The 17,603-nt window shown below is 38.2% G+C and overlaps 1 protein-coding gene across 3 annotated transcripts in view; it reads left to right on the top strand.

Moving 5' to 3' along the window:
• The first annotated feature begins 6,951 nt into the window (after nt 1-6,951).
• The window catches only part of LOC134207664 (death-associated protein kinase related), a 469,439-nt gene continuing 458,787 nt past the window's right edge, over nt 6,952-17,603 (top strand). The window contains exons 1-2 of one of the 3 annotated variants that reach the window (XM_062683445.1): nt 6,952-7,564; nt 8,237-8,668. In XM_062683445.1, the coding sequence (XP_062539429.1) occupies nt 8,538-8,668 (131 nt within the window). In that variant the 5' untranslated portion in view covers nt 6,952-7,564; nt 8,237-8,537. The remainder of the gene's footprint in view (nt 7,565-8,236; nt 8,669-17,603) is intronic. The other 2 variants (XM_062683446.1, XM_062683447.1) reach the window with 2 other exon arrangements.

The following is a 17,603-nucleotide window of genomic DNA, read 5'->3' on the forward strand; positions in this document are numbered from 1 at the left end:
ATGTAAATTTACATGCTCTGAGTAGGCGCATGCGCATCGTCAAGGGGGAATATCTGACTGGATGAAGTGCAAGAATTTGAAGTTTTTCCATCGATTTAAGTAAACGCCTGATGAAGTACACCGATGAAATTCAGCATCACGACTACAAGTCGTAATGAAAAATCTTCACTTTAGTATGACGGTGGTCGAAATCGAAGGTTTCCCGCTGCATTTGCAGCTGCCTTGATGGAATTGTTTGTTTTGTTTACATTCTACCGAGATCGTCGCAAGCGTGGCCATCTAGTTTCGGTTCACATAATATCGTGTAAACTTAATTGTTTATAAATGAATTTTCAGGGTGAATAGTATTAATAAAGTATTGTTTTCAATAAAGTGTAGTAATAATTGTAAGGTGATGTATTTGTACGGTTTAATTCATGCTCTGTTTATGTGCATGATTTTCAACGCGTAATTACATTGAGAAAACGATTACATGATCTGCATTTACATTAGTTTTATTGATTACATTAACAGTAAAAGTCAATTTTTTTTGCTGTGTACTCATGACTCGAAATCCGTCCACCATGGACGGATTTAGAATCAAAGGATCAAAATCTGTACATCTATTTATTAACTAAATATTTAAATTGAAGCAGTCTGATTGACTAAACTACCACCGTAAACAGTTCGATACGCACCATTAGAAGCGATCCCTTCGATTTGTATGCCGCTTATCTTATGTAATGATTCGCAATTAGCAATTAAAACACAGTTACTTTTGGTGCAATTATGCTCTACCCGAAAACAATATGACGGCCAAAACAACGCGTTTGGTGGGTGGAGATTTGTTTTTGATTTTTGTTGTTTTAATTTCAATGCCTTTTTTCCATTTCAATTTCTTAAAAGCTTACTGCCAAGTATCTGAACAGGATAAGATAAATTATTTCTACATTAATTATCTTTAACCCATTTTGATTTATTGATATCTCATGAGGTGGACGGATTTCGGTGCTGTACGGATTTCGGTCCCGCACGGTAGATCCTAAAAAGCTCGTTGCTATGAAAAATGACAACAAAACAAATGCCGTTTCCTGTTGTGGATGTGTTTGTTATTGTCCAAAGATGGTCTAGTAGCCTAAAAATTTGAACATATCGACATAAAGAGAATGAATCCTGATCAAAATACGATCATAACACATCGAAATAGAGGGATATCGAGATAGGGAGGTTATCGAGATGTAGAAAGCTCAAATGTATGTAGTTTGAAGGGACTGAGTAAACCATCGACATAGGGAGAGATATTGAGATATAGAATATCGAGATGTAGAGAGTCGACTGTATATCGGATGCATACCGTGGTTTGCACGATTTTATAAATCTAGGGCTTTGAGAATAGGGCGTATGTGCAAAAGAGAGAGTTAAATAGTTTTCCAATTTGGTCGCTATCCTTGTTCGGAGGCTCTTCCATCGAAGGGCAGAGACACAATCCACACCCCCTGTTAAGCCAACTTATCTTCGCTAGTCACTCTTGAGGCATACAAACAACGTGTCTAGGCTAATGAAGCACGTTGTCGGTGTTTTCCGCTCAGCCTCTTGCAACGCCTATGTTTTATGGCCAATTAATTTTTTGATAGTCCAATAAGGAATAGAGCTGGAATGAGATGAAACAGTGGACTCTAATAGCAATTCATATGGAAGTAATTTGGCTAATTTGTGCCAGTTTCATTGGTAGAATTTGGTTTCCAATTTGGAGTGTTGGCATTCCGAGTTATAAATTGAATGAAACGACAGACCCTAATTTTTTTTGCTGTATATTAATAAAGACTGTTTCATGATAAATTAATCATAAATAAGTAAATGACCTCTCCTTAGCCGTGAGGTAAGATGCACGGTTACAAAGCAAGACCATGTTGAGGGTGGCTGGGTTCGATTCCCGTTGCCGGTCTATACAATTTTCGGATTGGAAGTTGCCTCGACTTCCCTTGGCATAAAAGTATCATCGTGTTAGCCTCATGATATACGAATGCAGAAATGGCTTAGAAACCTCGCAGTTAATAACTGTGAAAGTACTTAATGAACACTAAGCTGCGAGGCGGCAATGTCTTAGTGGGGGATATTATGCCAATGAAAATTACTTTAATCACCAAGGTCTTACCTTTAGCATAGTTGGATTCAAATCATTTACTGAGTTCAAGTGGTCACAAACTTGTAGCTGATTATTATCGCCCTCTGGGTTCCGTTACATAACCGATCATGGTGTATATTCCTTTAGGCGTGACTCAAACCATATGTCTTTAACAGTCTGTTAGTTTTTTTTTGCATAAAGTGGAAATAAAAATATTCGAAACGTTTGTTCATCACGCAAATAAAACAGCGATAGTGCATCGTTTTGTAAAGAAATATTTATCTCTGCTTCTTCAAAAAAGTGTTTCAAGCATATTTTAGTTACATTACACCAGATTCCTTTCCGTTACGTTGGGATATGAAAACTCGGAAGTAGTGCGTAATGGTGTAAATTCGCCCATATCGGCTCGGTACAACACTGAAGCTGACAATATGGCGTCCCTAACCCCGAATCTCAAGGTGTCAGGCGACCTGTGTCGAAGGGATGAATGAGTGTCTGAGGAATGAAACAATTAGCCAGGTCGTAAAAGGAGCCTGTGGAGGTTCCACAGAGTGAGGGCAGCTTCGGCGGCAAGCGGGTGGCAGTAGGTGGTACCCACGCCCCCAAGTGGTGCACATGCGGTGCAAGCGAATGGGAGCTGGTGGTATTACTCGTAATACCCCACAGATTGAGGACTTTATTAGCTTCGAAATGGCAACTGGAGGGTGCCTCCTGCAAGGTACCTGATTTTCGCCCTGTTGACAGTATCGAAGCCCGGGTAGGCGAGTGTTGGGCACGCGTGACGTGCCGGGTGTTCCACGCCCAAACGATGCACAGGAGGTGCACAGAGTGGACACAAATGGGAGATTGGGGTATTGCAACCCCCACGGAGCGAGTGATTGAATGTCAGAGGAGTGGTGCACAAGTGGCGCAAGCGAAAGGGACGGAATGTATGAGCGACACACTTACCTCATTTCACCGTATTCGGTAAATTTTACCGAAATCTCAACAGCTGAACTGTTCGGTAATTTATTTTACAGATTTTTTGTAATTTTCTCCATTGCTCAACTGTTAAAATCACCGAAAATCAGTTAAATTATTTACCGAACAGTTCTGCTGTTGAGATTTCGGTAAAATTTTACCGAATTCGGCGATTTGATTTAAGTGTGTACACAAGTAAGGCTCGCATGGTACACCCGGAGTGGTGCGGACGCGGTGTGCGAAGAGAGTCCCTGATTGGCAGGAAAGCGAGTGAGAGTAGGGCATTAATGATTGGGCTGCCTATGCAGTAGAACTTCAAGTTGTCGTGGCGGACAGTCGTGGATAGGGCTGCAGAAATTCTGCGTGGCCCGCCCCTTCCACTAGTCACCCTGCCCGCCACTACATGACGGAGAGGATGAGTGGGTTTGCATCGTAGCTGAGGTAGGAGCGGCATAGGATCCACCAACCTAGGGTCGCCTCCGACTTGGTAGGCAAGTTGTTCCACCCTGTTGCAGGACGGGTTGAACACCTTACTGAATGAGGACTGTCTATGTTGTGAGATGGTAGCATGGGGTAAGATTCTTGCAATCATTTGAGCGGTATAGTCACCTGCCCTGTTTTGGGGCACATATGGTGCCACCAGGATGCATTTATTGGGGGGGTGTCCTGGCTTGTAAATATTCCCAACTCATTTTGGATTTTTGTATGGAATTTATGCTCGTTTGTTTACGTTTTGCACAGAAAATTTGTTCACCACCCCCGCACCGGTTATTCCCATCTACTGACGAAGTTGAATAACCTGTACATAGAAAAAATCTTGTGGTGCCAGTATGTCTTGTGCACACGTGAGTGGCATGGGGAGTACCAGTAGAGTTGAGGCGCATACGTGCACTTGTTGTGTACATCATGTAGGGAGGGGGTACAATGCCCAATGTCATCCCCAGAAGTATTGTTTAATTGCGGGCCGGGGGAATGACTGGAGAGAAAGAAGTTAGTTTTAGTGGGTCGGGAGTGGTGATTCCATCCTCACACTACCTGGGTACGCCTCCCCAGGTGTCTTGTTGCAGATTTCCATTACTTTCGTTAAAAAAACACCAGATTCCTGCACTTCTTCATTTGATTAACGCAATAAACTTTCGTGAAAAATCACTTTTGACTCGGTTTTTTAGCAGCCAGTTAAGCAGACAGGCTATGCAAGAGTTTTTTTTCCTTTTGCCCAATGAAGTAGTTTTCCTATTTTCGCACATTAGATGAACGGATAACAATCACACTATTTGAGCAATCATGTTAAATTCACAATTTCCATTAGTATAGCGACAAGATTAACCAAAACTTTTTGGGACAATATTAGGAGCACTTGTTACCTTACGGCTTTTACAAATGATTTATAGTGAATAATGCACCAATCTTTCATGGGCTGAAAAAGCATTCTCCACCAGAGCTTGGGCGATTAGGGAGATCTGCCTGCCCTGAATTAAAACATCCGCCCAACAACGACTGGAAAGTGTTTTGCAGCCGCCCTTTAACGATTGTCATCCGCTTTTTAGATAATGGCCATTCGTTTGATTTGGTGGAATATTGCAATCATTCATAAGGTTGCGAGGCCTTTTGTTCTCATTATAATATTTGAAATGGAAATGATTTGAGGGAACTTAACTTGTATTTTATGTTTTCCGATACATTTTTCATTTTATTTGAGTTTTTATAAGCACTTGATAAATAATACAATAAAAGTGGATGAGTTACGTCACAGCAAAGAATAAAAATAGAAAGAATGGCAGCTCTGCCACCATCCCATACAATTGTCAAGCGACGAGCCTGGTAGCGCTCCCTAACGCATCAAAGTGAAAGCTCACTTTAAATGTGTTGGTGAACTGTCAATTCGTAGATATGTGTTTGTTTGTCTCCGTCAAGTAGTTTTGTTTTTCTACAGATGTTTTCTTCCTTAGCCGCTGGATACTAAAATTATCACTATTTCTGCATCTGGTAATATCATTTTAAATCTAACACCATGAGATGCGATAATAAACCACCTGTTTTTTACTTTTCAGACGATGAATGAAACACTTAGTTTCGTGCTCTTTAGTGGTGGTAAAAATGGTGAACAAAAGGTAATTAGAGGCCCATCAGCTATCATAATTAGCGGAAAAAACATTTCTTCCGACTTCTATTGGTCTCCTGCTGACGTTTCAAGGAACCTTCCGTAATTTCTGAGCCTACTAGCAAAGAATAAAAATATTTTTATTCTTTGATTTAGTGTAACTAGTTTGATTATTTTTATTTTTTAGGCATCAAATGTTAGAAGCATGTTTTCAGCGTCACACAGCCCAGGAGAGGGTGTAAGCTCTGCGTTGTTATAGTGTAAGCCGTCCTCGATTGGGGTCCTGTGGGTCACATGTAGTGGCTGTGCTCGGGGCAGTTGTGTGTTGAAAGCGGTTTCGGGGCAGTTAGGATTGAGTTTTAATGTAAACAGATGTAGGATTGAACAAGTTATAACCTTCAGGGTTCATATTGTTGAGACTATTGACAGCCAAAGCGTTGAGGATTAGCTTTTAGTTAGGAACTGAATTAATTTATCCGATTTGGAATCCTAGATTGAATAGTAGGTATATATAGACAATAATAGAAACTATATACAGTTATCGTTTTATTAAGTATTGAGGATATGTTTTTAGTTGAATTAAATAGCAGATATGCATGTATGATAACCATTAATAAGGCAGAATTATAAGAACTGTATTTTTGTCTTAATTATTTTGATTAATTACTTACTAATGTTTTGCGGGCCGGCGAGTGAAAGCGGCCGAATTCTTTTATCTACCTCTTTCCAGACGACCAATGATGAAGAATTTACTTCAAGAAAATCTCATAGTTCCGGTATCAGCAGTGGTATTCATAACTAATACTACCTACAACCACCGTCAATACAGGAAGTCTGTGTTCACAACAAGATTACTTCAAGGACAATCCCAACATCCTCTGTGAATTGCAGATAAGTATTGCATTTATATTTTAATTGCACTGAGCTCATTCTAATCTGATCGGTGAATTAATTGACTTGCCACACATTTAGATACATCGTGTTATTAGTAAATTTAAATATTCCCGTAGATTAGAAAAGCAAGTGCATACATTACTATTTTATGGCAACATATCACAACGAAACGGGACCCTTCAGAGCCTTAAGTAAGATCTCGTTCCGGTTGCATAAGGAGATCTTAGTGCAGTGAACACCGGACGTGTTGCCCGGTAGACGTATCGCTCAGCGGTATACAACGCAGATAGGCTATGGTCAGAGGGTGCGTTGATATTACAAGATTACAAGATTTTGACTATTTGGCGTAATAACCAAAATAAAGCAAGCTGTTTGGTGGAATAATTTTGGTTAGAGCTTCAATATATGAAGATTTACAACGATAATAATGTACTCAATCACAACAAAGTAGGCTAAGGTTTGAGCCATATACCCTCTATTATATTAAAATAGATTTTATTTTATTGTAATTCTCTTTGTTATACAGGGTAGGTATCTTGTAATTATTTTAATAATTTATAATAATTTAAATAATTTAATAATATGAATAACAATAAAATAAATTTAGTGGATTCAGAAATTCACTGTACTCCATGGCCCTTTTAGTAACTAGACATGACAAAGCTGTCACGTTGCTGTCGTGCGCTCTCTTTCCGACGGGCCACACGCGTTTGCTGTTTCTCTCCCTCTCTCGTCTGCAACATTATTCTCCCTTAATTTTTTCGATTAAACGAATTTATTCTCTTTGCCATTCTCTTCCAGCAGCTGACATCATACATGTTGAGATAGAAAAATCTGATTGAACGAACGAACGAACGAACGAGGTTGAAAGACCAACCGTGAGTTCAGTTGAGTCAGTCAGAATCGAACGTTGTTCGCAGTTGGACGCGCACGCAGCACCAATAAGAATATTATTACACCGTTACACACTAATATTGTTTTACAAGTTCTTAGTTAGAATACTAGAAGTGTTATTAGCGTATGATAGTTAGAAATATCGAATTCTAATAGGAAAAAATCCATTGGCAAAAAAAGGAATAATATTCTCCGCGGGCGGGCGTTGTGTTGAAACTGTTTTTAATCCAAAGGTCGAAGAAAAGTTTTATTCTGTAATCGAAATAATCGTTCCTGTCGTTCGAAGTGGGAGAGTGAGAGTTGTTCCCGTCTATAGAGTTTGGTCCTGGGTGAAAAAGGATCTGCCTCTCCCTGGTCAGGAATCCTGGCTGCATGTCCCGTGAGTTTGTGGTGGAGACACGGTGACAGGAAACCCACAGACAATATTCGGAACCTGGAAAGGGTTTTGCTTCTGGTTTCTGGTGTTTGTCGGTGTGAGTGTGCGCCCGTTTGTCTGTGAAAGGGTCTTGTGAATGTGAAAGGCCCTCGAGCGGTGCTGCAGCAATAAACAGAAATTCAGCAAACAGTGCCGCACACTAAAGAAAACTAAAAGTGTAGAAGACGAGGAAAAGGTAATACAGAAAGGCAGTGGAAGAAAGGAAGAGCGAGACACGATCAAGTCTACAACATCCGGTTTGTTGCGCTCGTACCAATCGCTATCAGTGTCGATTGCGACTTTTTCGGGAATTGATATCTACACTGATTTCAATCAGTGCCGAAACAAACAAGATAAGGCATTTTAGATCGGTGTGGTGTTGGAAGACAAGGTGCTAAAATTTGCAGTAACAAAATCAGCAGCAACAGTCTGCTGGCCGTGTATTCCCTGGAGTAGGCATTTACCCGTGTGTTCGTGTTTACACAAATACCCATAGAAGGGGCTTAGAAAAGGCAAACTACACGCGACATAAGCGCAGCTGAGGCGAAAGAAACACGAAAAGCAAATTTGTGTGAGTGTTGCGTTGGGGAAAGATAGCAACAGCATCAACAGTAGTGGCAAATAACAGAATCACAAGGCAAGGATTGTTTTCGATTTCAACAGGACGATAAAAAAAAAGTTGCGCCATCGAAATTCGCGAACACTTTGTAATCCGAGGCACGATTTTTGCTCAGTGTCGTAGGTGAAGTATTCCCGTGTTTGACCAAAAACGTTCGCGCGAACGGTGCAAGTTCAAGTCAGAGGTGGCAGCCTACTGCGACGACAGCGAGTGTGTTTACATTGAAGCTTGCCTTGGAAATTACCATAGGAGTCTGTCTGAGTTGTGTGTAGAATTATTATCGAAATAACCAACCAACCAACCCCGTAAAGTATTACTGGGGGTCACCGTTGACGAGTGAGAGTGCCTAGGGAGTGTGCAACCAAGTGCCAATTCGTACCGTACAGGAAGAAAGGGATTACATTTTGTAGGCAAAAGCAGTCCAAAACCTGCCAGTTGATTTGTATCAGTGTAAAAGTGTTAAATTTGGGTGTTGGACACTCAGAAAGTTTATTACATTTGCTAAGAAATACTTAGCCTGTGAATAGTAAAAGGCAGGTGCGAGGGCAGTATGTTACTACCGGAAGGTTTCCGACACGTTGGCGATGGCCGGCTGGACATAGACGAGTCCCGGCTGCAGCAATTGCGGGTCCAGCAGGACTTGGCCGAGATCTACGACATCGAGGAGAGCTGGTTTGCAAAGTGAGTATTAGGATTCTTTCGAACATAATTTCCAAATTGTAAAACTCTCCAATGGAGAGCCAGTCCACTATTTCATGGATGCTACTGGATAAACGTTTTTATATTCAAAAATTTGCAAATTACACAAAGTATTTTTGATGAATTTATAATATTCGATGATAAAAATTTGACATGGTTTTAGAAACTCTTTCATACAATCTTGAAATATTTGTACGAAAATTTTGTAATGGCGATGGAATACTAAAAAAGTGTTGTCGAAGTTTTTCACTATATTTAGGAGGCAAACATTTTGAAATTTCAAGCAATATGTTTGGATTTTGAAACCCTCCATTTTTTTTAATTAAATTTTCGATGGAATTCTCAACGTTTTCCGACTATTTTTTTTAAATTATTATTTTTAATTATTTCAGGGCTGAAAGTCTCGCAAATAAAGACAAAAAAAATGTGTAGAAGTTCTGGAACTTTCCGAACAACAATTTAAAGTTTTTAACGATATTTTCAATTTATTTTCGAATTATTAATACAGTTTGGACAAAATATGATTTAAAATGAATATATAAAAATAAAAAAGGTTAAGAGCTTTGATAATAATTAGACGAATTTGTATACCTTTTTCTTACAAATTGAATTTAAAAAAATAAAAATAAAAGTTTTGACGAATTATAGAAATTTATTGAAGGTTTAAACGAAATTATTTTTGTTATTTGCTAACAAAGTTTTCAATCTTAGAAGTTTCAATTTTTTCATTAATGTTTTAAAAGTATTGACAAACGTTTTTTTATTTAAAGCAATTTTTTTTATTTTGACAAATTTTTTGAACTGAATTTGAAATGAATATTTTATATGGAATTCAACAGGCATTTTTCCCGATATTTTATTTTAATTATTTTGGTTGAATTTTTAAAAGTTTTCCAGAACTTTTAACGAAATTTTTGAAAATTTTCGATCAAATGTTAATTTTTGATAAATTCTCCAAATATTTTCCAATTTCCAATTTTTTTATCAAAATTTATAAAGTTACTGAAGTTTTTAATGAAATTTTAGACGAGTGTGATAATTAACACTGCTTAAAACTATCTTCACTTTATGAAATTGTTGAAATTATCGACCTTTCATAACATTTTTTGACAATAGTTTTTAAATTGAAGAGATTTTAAAAATTTAAAATTAAAAAAAAATATAGAAGAAACAAACTTTTCTGGGATTTCTTGATTAAGACTTTTTGTCAATTTCGTCACATTATTGAACATTTTAAGTTCAAGCATATGTCGCAAGATAGGTTTCGAATCTAATCGAAATTTGATCGTTCCATGAGAAAACCAGGTTCTCTGGAACACTTTCGGATGTGGGCAACATGTCCGAAACTACTTCTCAAAAATTCATCTATCGAGCTTGTCTTTCAAAATCATGGAGTTTGATATGCCGCAAGATGGGTTTCGGTGCTACCGCCATCGGGGGTGACAATGGGTCTGGGGGGTGAGAATGGGTCATCGCTCTCACCGGCAGCATGGAGACCGTAGAGCACATTCCGTCAAAAAGGTCTCTTATATTTTAGTCTTCTTGCCCTTAGATACATTCCTTCCATTCTACAAGTATTCTAAGTAGGGGAACTGTTCCGTTTTCAATCTCACTGTACATATATTCATCTCATCGCGAAACAAAGAAATACGGCACCAATTTCGTTCCTTCTTTTTGCTAACATGCATGCTCACTGCTGAAAAAAATCACAAAAATAATAAACAAATCAAATACCTTTTCGTTGCTTTGTTTTTCGTAGGACCAATATCGGAGCTATGAGATGAAGTCCAGGAGCAGTAACCCTAGTTGAAACAGTGACCCATTGTCACCCCCGACGCCGGTAACCAAAATTTATCCGCTTCTCTGAGGGATCAAGTTTCTCGTGAACACTTCCGGAGCTGAATTCTGAATTTGAGCTCCCTGAGGGAACCAGGTTTCCGGGAACACTCAAAACCTCTCAAAAACACATCTATTGAGCTTGTCTTCTAAAATCATGAGTTTGACATGTCGAAAGATGAGTTTCGGTGCTAATCGAAATTTTTCCCACTCCTGAGGAAACCAGACTCCCGGAAACACTTCAGGACGTGGCCAATTTGGTCAACTCTTTTATCGAGATTGTCTTCCAAAATCATGAAGTTTGACATGTGACAAGATGGCTAATCGAAGCTTGTTTGCTTCTCTGACTCCAACATCTCTCAAAAATTTATCTATTGAGCTTGTCTTCCAATTACATGAAGTTTGAAGTTTGAAGATGAGTTTCGGAGCTAATCGAAATTTGTCCGGTCCACTGAGGGAACCAGATTCCCGGGAACACTTATGGACGTGGCCAATGTATCCAAAATCTCAAAAAAAATCATGTATTGAGCTTGTCTTTTAAAATCATGAAGTTTGATATGTCGCAAGACTGGTTTTTACACCACTTGAAAAGTGTCCACTACCCCTGGGAACCAGGTTCCCGGAACATCCGGAACCATGTCCTGGGGATCTAATTGTATCAAAACTAACTTCTGATGCTGGTCAATGATGATTGACCACGTTTGCATCAACATTCTGGGCACTTTCGATCATTTATCAATGGTTTTAAAAAAAATGACTCGTTTTTGACTGCACCTCCCATTTATAAATCCGGCCGGATTGGCGCCATGGTCAAATCAAGTCATGTACCAACAACTAGACATGATGACGCTTCTTCCCTGAAAATTTCATGGCAATCTGACAAAATAAGCCCATACGAGTTATTATGCTTGAACATGGTTTTCCGGCGAAACTGATACGGCTGATTCGTATAACGTTGGACGGATCGAAATCAAGTGTAAGGGTTGCGGATGAAATATCACAATACACACACATACAGACATCACCCAAATTGAAATTCAGCCAGAGAATAATATGCTAATATTTTAAATTTTGTCAGAAAATTTAGAAAAAAAAATTAAAATTATCGATTTTTTAAATAACCTTTTCAATGGAGTTATTCAAATTTTTGAAACATTTTTTTTTAATTTTCTTGTTTTTAGTTTCAGCAGATTTGAATATTTTTAGTTTAAGAAGAACGTTTTGGACCACAGAGCTTTCCATCGTGTTTTGTACAGCAGTCAGTAAATTCGCCCGATTTGGATGGGTTTGTTTTGCTTTATGCAATCGAAAAATAAATTGATTATTCGCTGAATCGATTCTTTATTCTAATTAGGGTCAACTTTCTCGAAGAACCCATATTTTTTTAGGCCTCTAAGTATTTTTAAAATTTAAAACAAAAAATCGAAAAAGTACTGTACTGCCAAGATTGGCCTAACATTTGCCCGATTTTGAACGAACATCGGGTGAATTTTTCATTCTTGTACTTTTCACTTGATGCACTTTTTCGGTTTTTATTTTCGATTTTTAAAACAGTTCGGGGCTTCAAAAAATATGTGTTCTTCGGGAAAGTTGATCTTAAATAAGCCAAAGAATCGACCAGACAATAAAACAAGGTACGATTTTTTTACGGGAAGGGTCATCAATTAGTGCGCATTTGATCGTGTTATGTGCAGCAAGCAGATAGCTCGTGCGATCCGGGGCGCTCGTTTGATCGTGTGTTTGATTGGCACGCAGAACAATTGCTTGATCGTCGGAAATATTTTGTTCTGATTTCTGCGGTAGTTGATATATGTTTCGGGACAAATATATGCATACTGAACTAAGTATTTTTTAAATTTGAAACAAAAAATCGAAAAAGTGCTGTTTTTCAAAATTGGCCTAACATTTGCCCGACTTTTTCTGGTTTTGTTTTCGATTTTTTAAATAGTTACAGGCTTAAAAGAATATGAGTTCTTCAGGAAAGTCCTTAAATTAAAAAGACCTTAAATAAGCCAAACAATCGACTGAGACAATAAAAAGAGATACAGTTTTTGACGGGAAAGGTCAATTCTGTATGGAATGTTTTTTTTGCTTTTGCATTTAGTAAATCACACATTTTGCATCATTCAAAAGTTTATATAAATTTTATGAACTTAATCAAACTTGCGAGCAACATTTTTTTAGCAAAGAACTCACTCGTCCAAATCATCTGAATCGCAGCCGCCAGTGCAATGCCCCTTATGGAAAGGATGCAAAATGCAAATCCGAACCAAACCATCCCCTTTTACTGATAATAGCCTACCGTCATAGCCATAAATTAAGGCAAAACCCTTAACACAACTTTTACCCACCGTCATCCGGATCGAAGACGCGGTCTGGCAGCCGTTAGTTGCCTACTCTCACAGCAACACTGCATTCGCATGACGGACTAGGTGCGAGCAGTTGCGATTTACGACCATCGCATCGCCCGAGTGCGAGTCTAATCAAACAACAGGAGTGTGCTCTGCTCCGTGCAGCCCAAGGGCTAGAATTAGACGAAAAACTCGTTTTGGCTTGCGTCTGGTCATGTCTTTTCGATCGGAAGAAGAAGGATAGAGGAGCTACTACCACACCACGATTATTATTCATTAATGAAAAACCCCAGCCGAGTAGAGCGTGTAATTTTTAATCAATAACTCCCAACACAGATCGAACCCATCTCGGATGTGTTCGATTCGATCGGTTTCTTCTGTTGTTATCTATAGATGGATATTTATGTAAAATTTCTTTGCTGCTCGAGTCAGAAAGCAACATCATCATTAGTCATAGCTCTACCGATTAGCAATGCGCTTGTTTTTATTTCGATTGAAAACTGAATTTAATCTTCAATTGGCTAATGGGTTAGTAATGCAGCATCGTTTGACAAACTTTCAGGACTCCGATTTCTCCCCAAAATCCTTTTTAAAAAGTCTAAGCGAAATATTACGGTGTGTGTCATCGAAGCAGCTAAAACAGGTCAAATTCGAGTTAAAACCCGTTCAGGATCTACGTTTTCCGAATGTTTTCAATCAGGATCAATCGAGTTATCAACTATGCAAAAAAAAAACAATATTGTTGCCATAGAAATGGCGGTGGTCACCTGCCATCGTTCTTGTTAAATGCATTTTGTGGACTCTCTTCATACGATATTTTCTTATTCTTTCGCCTTTCTTGAAGTGGATCACTTGAATCGGGTGAATACGACTGGTAAAACTGATGGAGGGTTGGTTCTGCGTTTCAGGTTCCGAGCGATCGCCAGACGGCTGTTTTTTTGTTCGTGTCGAGCATCGATTCTTATTAGAAGCAGATGTTGTTAGAAGAAACTTAATCGGAGAGGATGTTGCAAAATGTTGCACTCCGCGAACAGCGCATGGGGTCTGGGCGATGATGTGTGGAAGCTCCGGCAACATACAATGAACGAACCGTTCAAAACATATTTTAAGATTTATAAATTTTTGGAACTAACGTGGGATTTGATGATCAAATGGGATCACCGTGAAGCTTTAGTATGAAAGCCACTCATTGGCATTTTGAAGTACACAGGTTTGAATTTTCTATACGCTATACGGATTCTCAGAAACTATTTAGAGTTCAAAGCCTTAATTGATAATTCGGGTTACAATACTCCCCCGGAAGTCAACTTTTTAGGACGAACGAAGATAGGTCAATCTACTGTAAGTCACGCCACGTAAGGGTAGATTGGAACCGTGCTGCGACGCACAGACGTGTCCCGTCTAATACGAAGAACAGCTGACTTTCCTCGATAAATAGGCGGAACGTGACTCCAGCGATGGGGGTGACCTTACGCGACTGGTTGTTCGATGATAGTGTTATCCGAATCGGTTTGTCAAGGTTTTTGCGGAGATTGGTAATTTGGCGCTTAGCAACAAATTTTCTAGTATGTATTAACTGTGATATAGAAAAATAATCACCAAGCTCGACAAAAGCCTTCGCGACTACGACAAAGTTTCCCCTTACCGTTTTTTTTGTCTCAGTAAATTCTTTGACTCACCCAAAGAACCCATATTTTTTTAAAGTAACCAACTATTTAAAAAATAGAAAACAACCTGAAAAATTGTCACACGTTTTAGCCGCAGGATGCCCATCCAGTCGGGAAAAGCGGAAAAAACTGGGAATTGGACCCGACCGAGAAAAAAAGGGGAAAATGCCGGAAATTATGCAACGAATCGGGAAATTTAACTATCGGTCAAGTCACAATTATTCATCAACAAAGTTATTACTATTTTTTTGTAAGAAGAATGACGTTGAAATTGAAAGAAATTGCAGACAACTGAACATAAATTTCGTGAACATTGTTTGGACTAATGGCATGATTGTAACTTATAGGATACTATTAACTGAACGACATATTGACAAACATCCGTTCTCAACTGCATCAAAATAAGGGAAGCTCTTAGATTAAAATTTAAAATATAGATCGAGCAACTCGGATAATGCTTAGTATCAAAAAGTGTGTCTCACATTTTTGTACACACACATACAGACATAAACTCAATTCGCCGAGCTGAGTCGATTGGTATATAACACTATGGGTCTCCGAGCCTTCTATCAAAAGTTCGGTTTTGGATTGATCCTATAGCCTTCACGTATACTTTGTATACAAGTAAGGCAAAAAATAGAAGAATTAGTTTCCTCACTGTGGTGGAACTTGAACAGCTTTCAAAATATTTCTAATAAATTTTGATCAAAATAAATTGGAGCTCTGAAAAAATTTCTGATACATACATGGTTAGGAGAGAAATTTAAAAAAATAAATTTTTTTCTATAACTTTTTACATAGAAAATATAAAAACAAGTTACGAAACTATGCAAATTTTAATACAGTGCTAACCCGATTTTGTCACTCCCCGATTTTGTCTACCCCCGATTTTATCACGTCGCGATTTGATCACGATTTTGTCACCCCAAAAAATTTAAAAAACTAGTCATTCATTTTATTTCCGTAAATAATACCGCAAACAACATTGATTTTTATGAAATAACTTTCACCGCCTGTAGTTTATTATGAATGACTTTGGGTACCTGGGAAGGATTCTGTAAGCAATTTGACAAGAAATAACTGGTACCGTTTACGCATTTTGCCTTTCCAAGGCATAAAATGATTCATATTTGTGGATTGAATTAAAAAATTGAAAATATTGGTTTTTCCGATTTTGTCACACACCCTCTCAAAGTTAATAATACAATCGAGATATTACTGTATTGCAATATTGTATAGAGATTTTCTAATTTTCATTATGTTGGAAAATCGGTTGTGATTAATACATTCCATAAATTATTCAAATGAATAAAAAAGTTTTAAAAACAAAATGCAAAACATTCAAAGTTTTAAATTAAGGCGCAAATTAAAAATTATTACCCAAAACGTACTGAGATCGATATGAAAAGTTTTTTTGAGCAAATGAAAACATAAATTTGGGTCTTAGTGGGTTAAAGAACATCGTAAATAAATTTCTGAAGGAATTCCAAGAGACTCTAGAGTTATTTCTAGAAGGTTGTTTGAAATTAAATCTGTCTTGAAGAATTGAGAGGCAAAATGAAGCCTAAACCACTTCAAGAAGAAATTGTGCTTTTACTTTTTCTATTCTAATAAAAGTTATATAGAAATTTCTCGAATATGGCCCTCAACTACACTAGCCGTTCGATAAGTGCAACATGTTTACGTTTCAGTTAACAAACGCCGATCAGTAACTGCAGATGCAATAAAAGTGCCTCATAATGTGCAGCGCAATACAACCATCAACAACCGTTGACTACGTTTTGACGTTTATGCGTTCGATACCTGCAAAACTGATGGAACTATCGAATTGCAGTTAAATGACTTTCAGTTATCGACTGTATTGAAATAATTTCTTTTGGATTATAATTCCTTCGGATTGAAATGGGATTGATTAATACTGAACGGGTCTAAGAGCCCCATAGTTCGCCCTTCAATGAAATAAGCATAAAAATTAGATGTCTCGTCTCACTGTCGAATTTTTTGGTAATGTTTTGATAGATATTTACACCAACAATATTCACCACCAAATATATTCAACGTATTCTCGACGCAATTAAACAATTACATATTTTCCATTTACCGACGTGTCGATGTTAAATTACATTTTCATCATGGATCTCTACAAAGAGCGAGACATCATAAATATCCTTAGCTAAATCTAACAGAAATTTGTAGCTGTTATCGCTTGAGAAGGTCTGTTTAATTGAATTCAAATAGAATGAAAAAGCCTCTGACTTATCATCTCTGTATACATATACGATATGTAGCATACCGTTAGAGACTTTTTTTTCGCAAACTGGCATGGTAAAGAAGTGATTCGGGAAGCTATACCCCACCCCAGAATAAATTTCTTTTAAAAAGCTCCAAACGCGGGGAGCACTGGTTCTCGTGATGTATTTCAATTTTTTCTACACAGCTGTGCGATCCTCAACACTAAATAAGCGAGAACAAAGCGAGAATCATCACATCTCTGTGCGGAATGCCTATCCGATTCTGTTTTTCGCACTTGTATACAAGTTTGATAATGTCAAGCGGGCTTGGTAGTCATATGGCTACTGCTTCTGCCTCATACGCAGGAGGTCGTGGGTTCAATCCCAGGTCCGGTCCATTCTCCTTCTTTGTATCTTTCTCTATATTTCTCATGTTCTAGCAATCGCTAGAACTGGAAATGGACTTCTATACCGTTTCCATCTCAATTCCAATACCTTCAACTTGAATATTCTAACAATAATCTGCTAGAATTGGAAATGAACTATAAAGCGCGTTTCCAAACATCCAATTAGAAATTCCATCAGTTGCTTTCCCTATCTTTCACATTGGCAGCTCGTTAACCAAGACGGACCTCTGCCTCTCGAACCTAACCCAAAAAATTCCAACAAATTCCGCATGAACTCGTGGCAAGTGCAGAGGTATATTCGGCTTGCAGTGGGCGAGTGATTGCATCATCATTTCCTCCCCCTTCCCTACATTGACTTGCATTCTGACGTGGCAGGCGCCAGTATGACCTAACAAATGAGATCACCAGTACTTGTACATTGAAGA

The sequence above is a fragment of the Armigeres subalbatus genome, chromosome 1 (assembly GCF_024139115.2).
Source record: "Armigeres subalbatus isolate Guangzhou_Male chromosome 1, GZ_Asu_2, whole genome shotgun sequence".
Lineage (NCBI taxonomy): Eukaryota > Metazoa > Arthropoda > Insecta > Diptera > Culicidae > Armigeres > Armigeres subalbatus.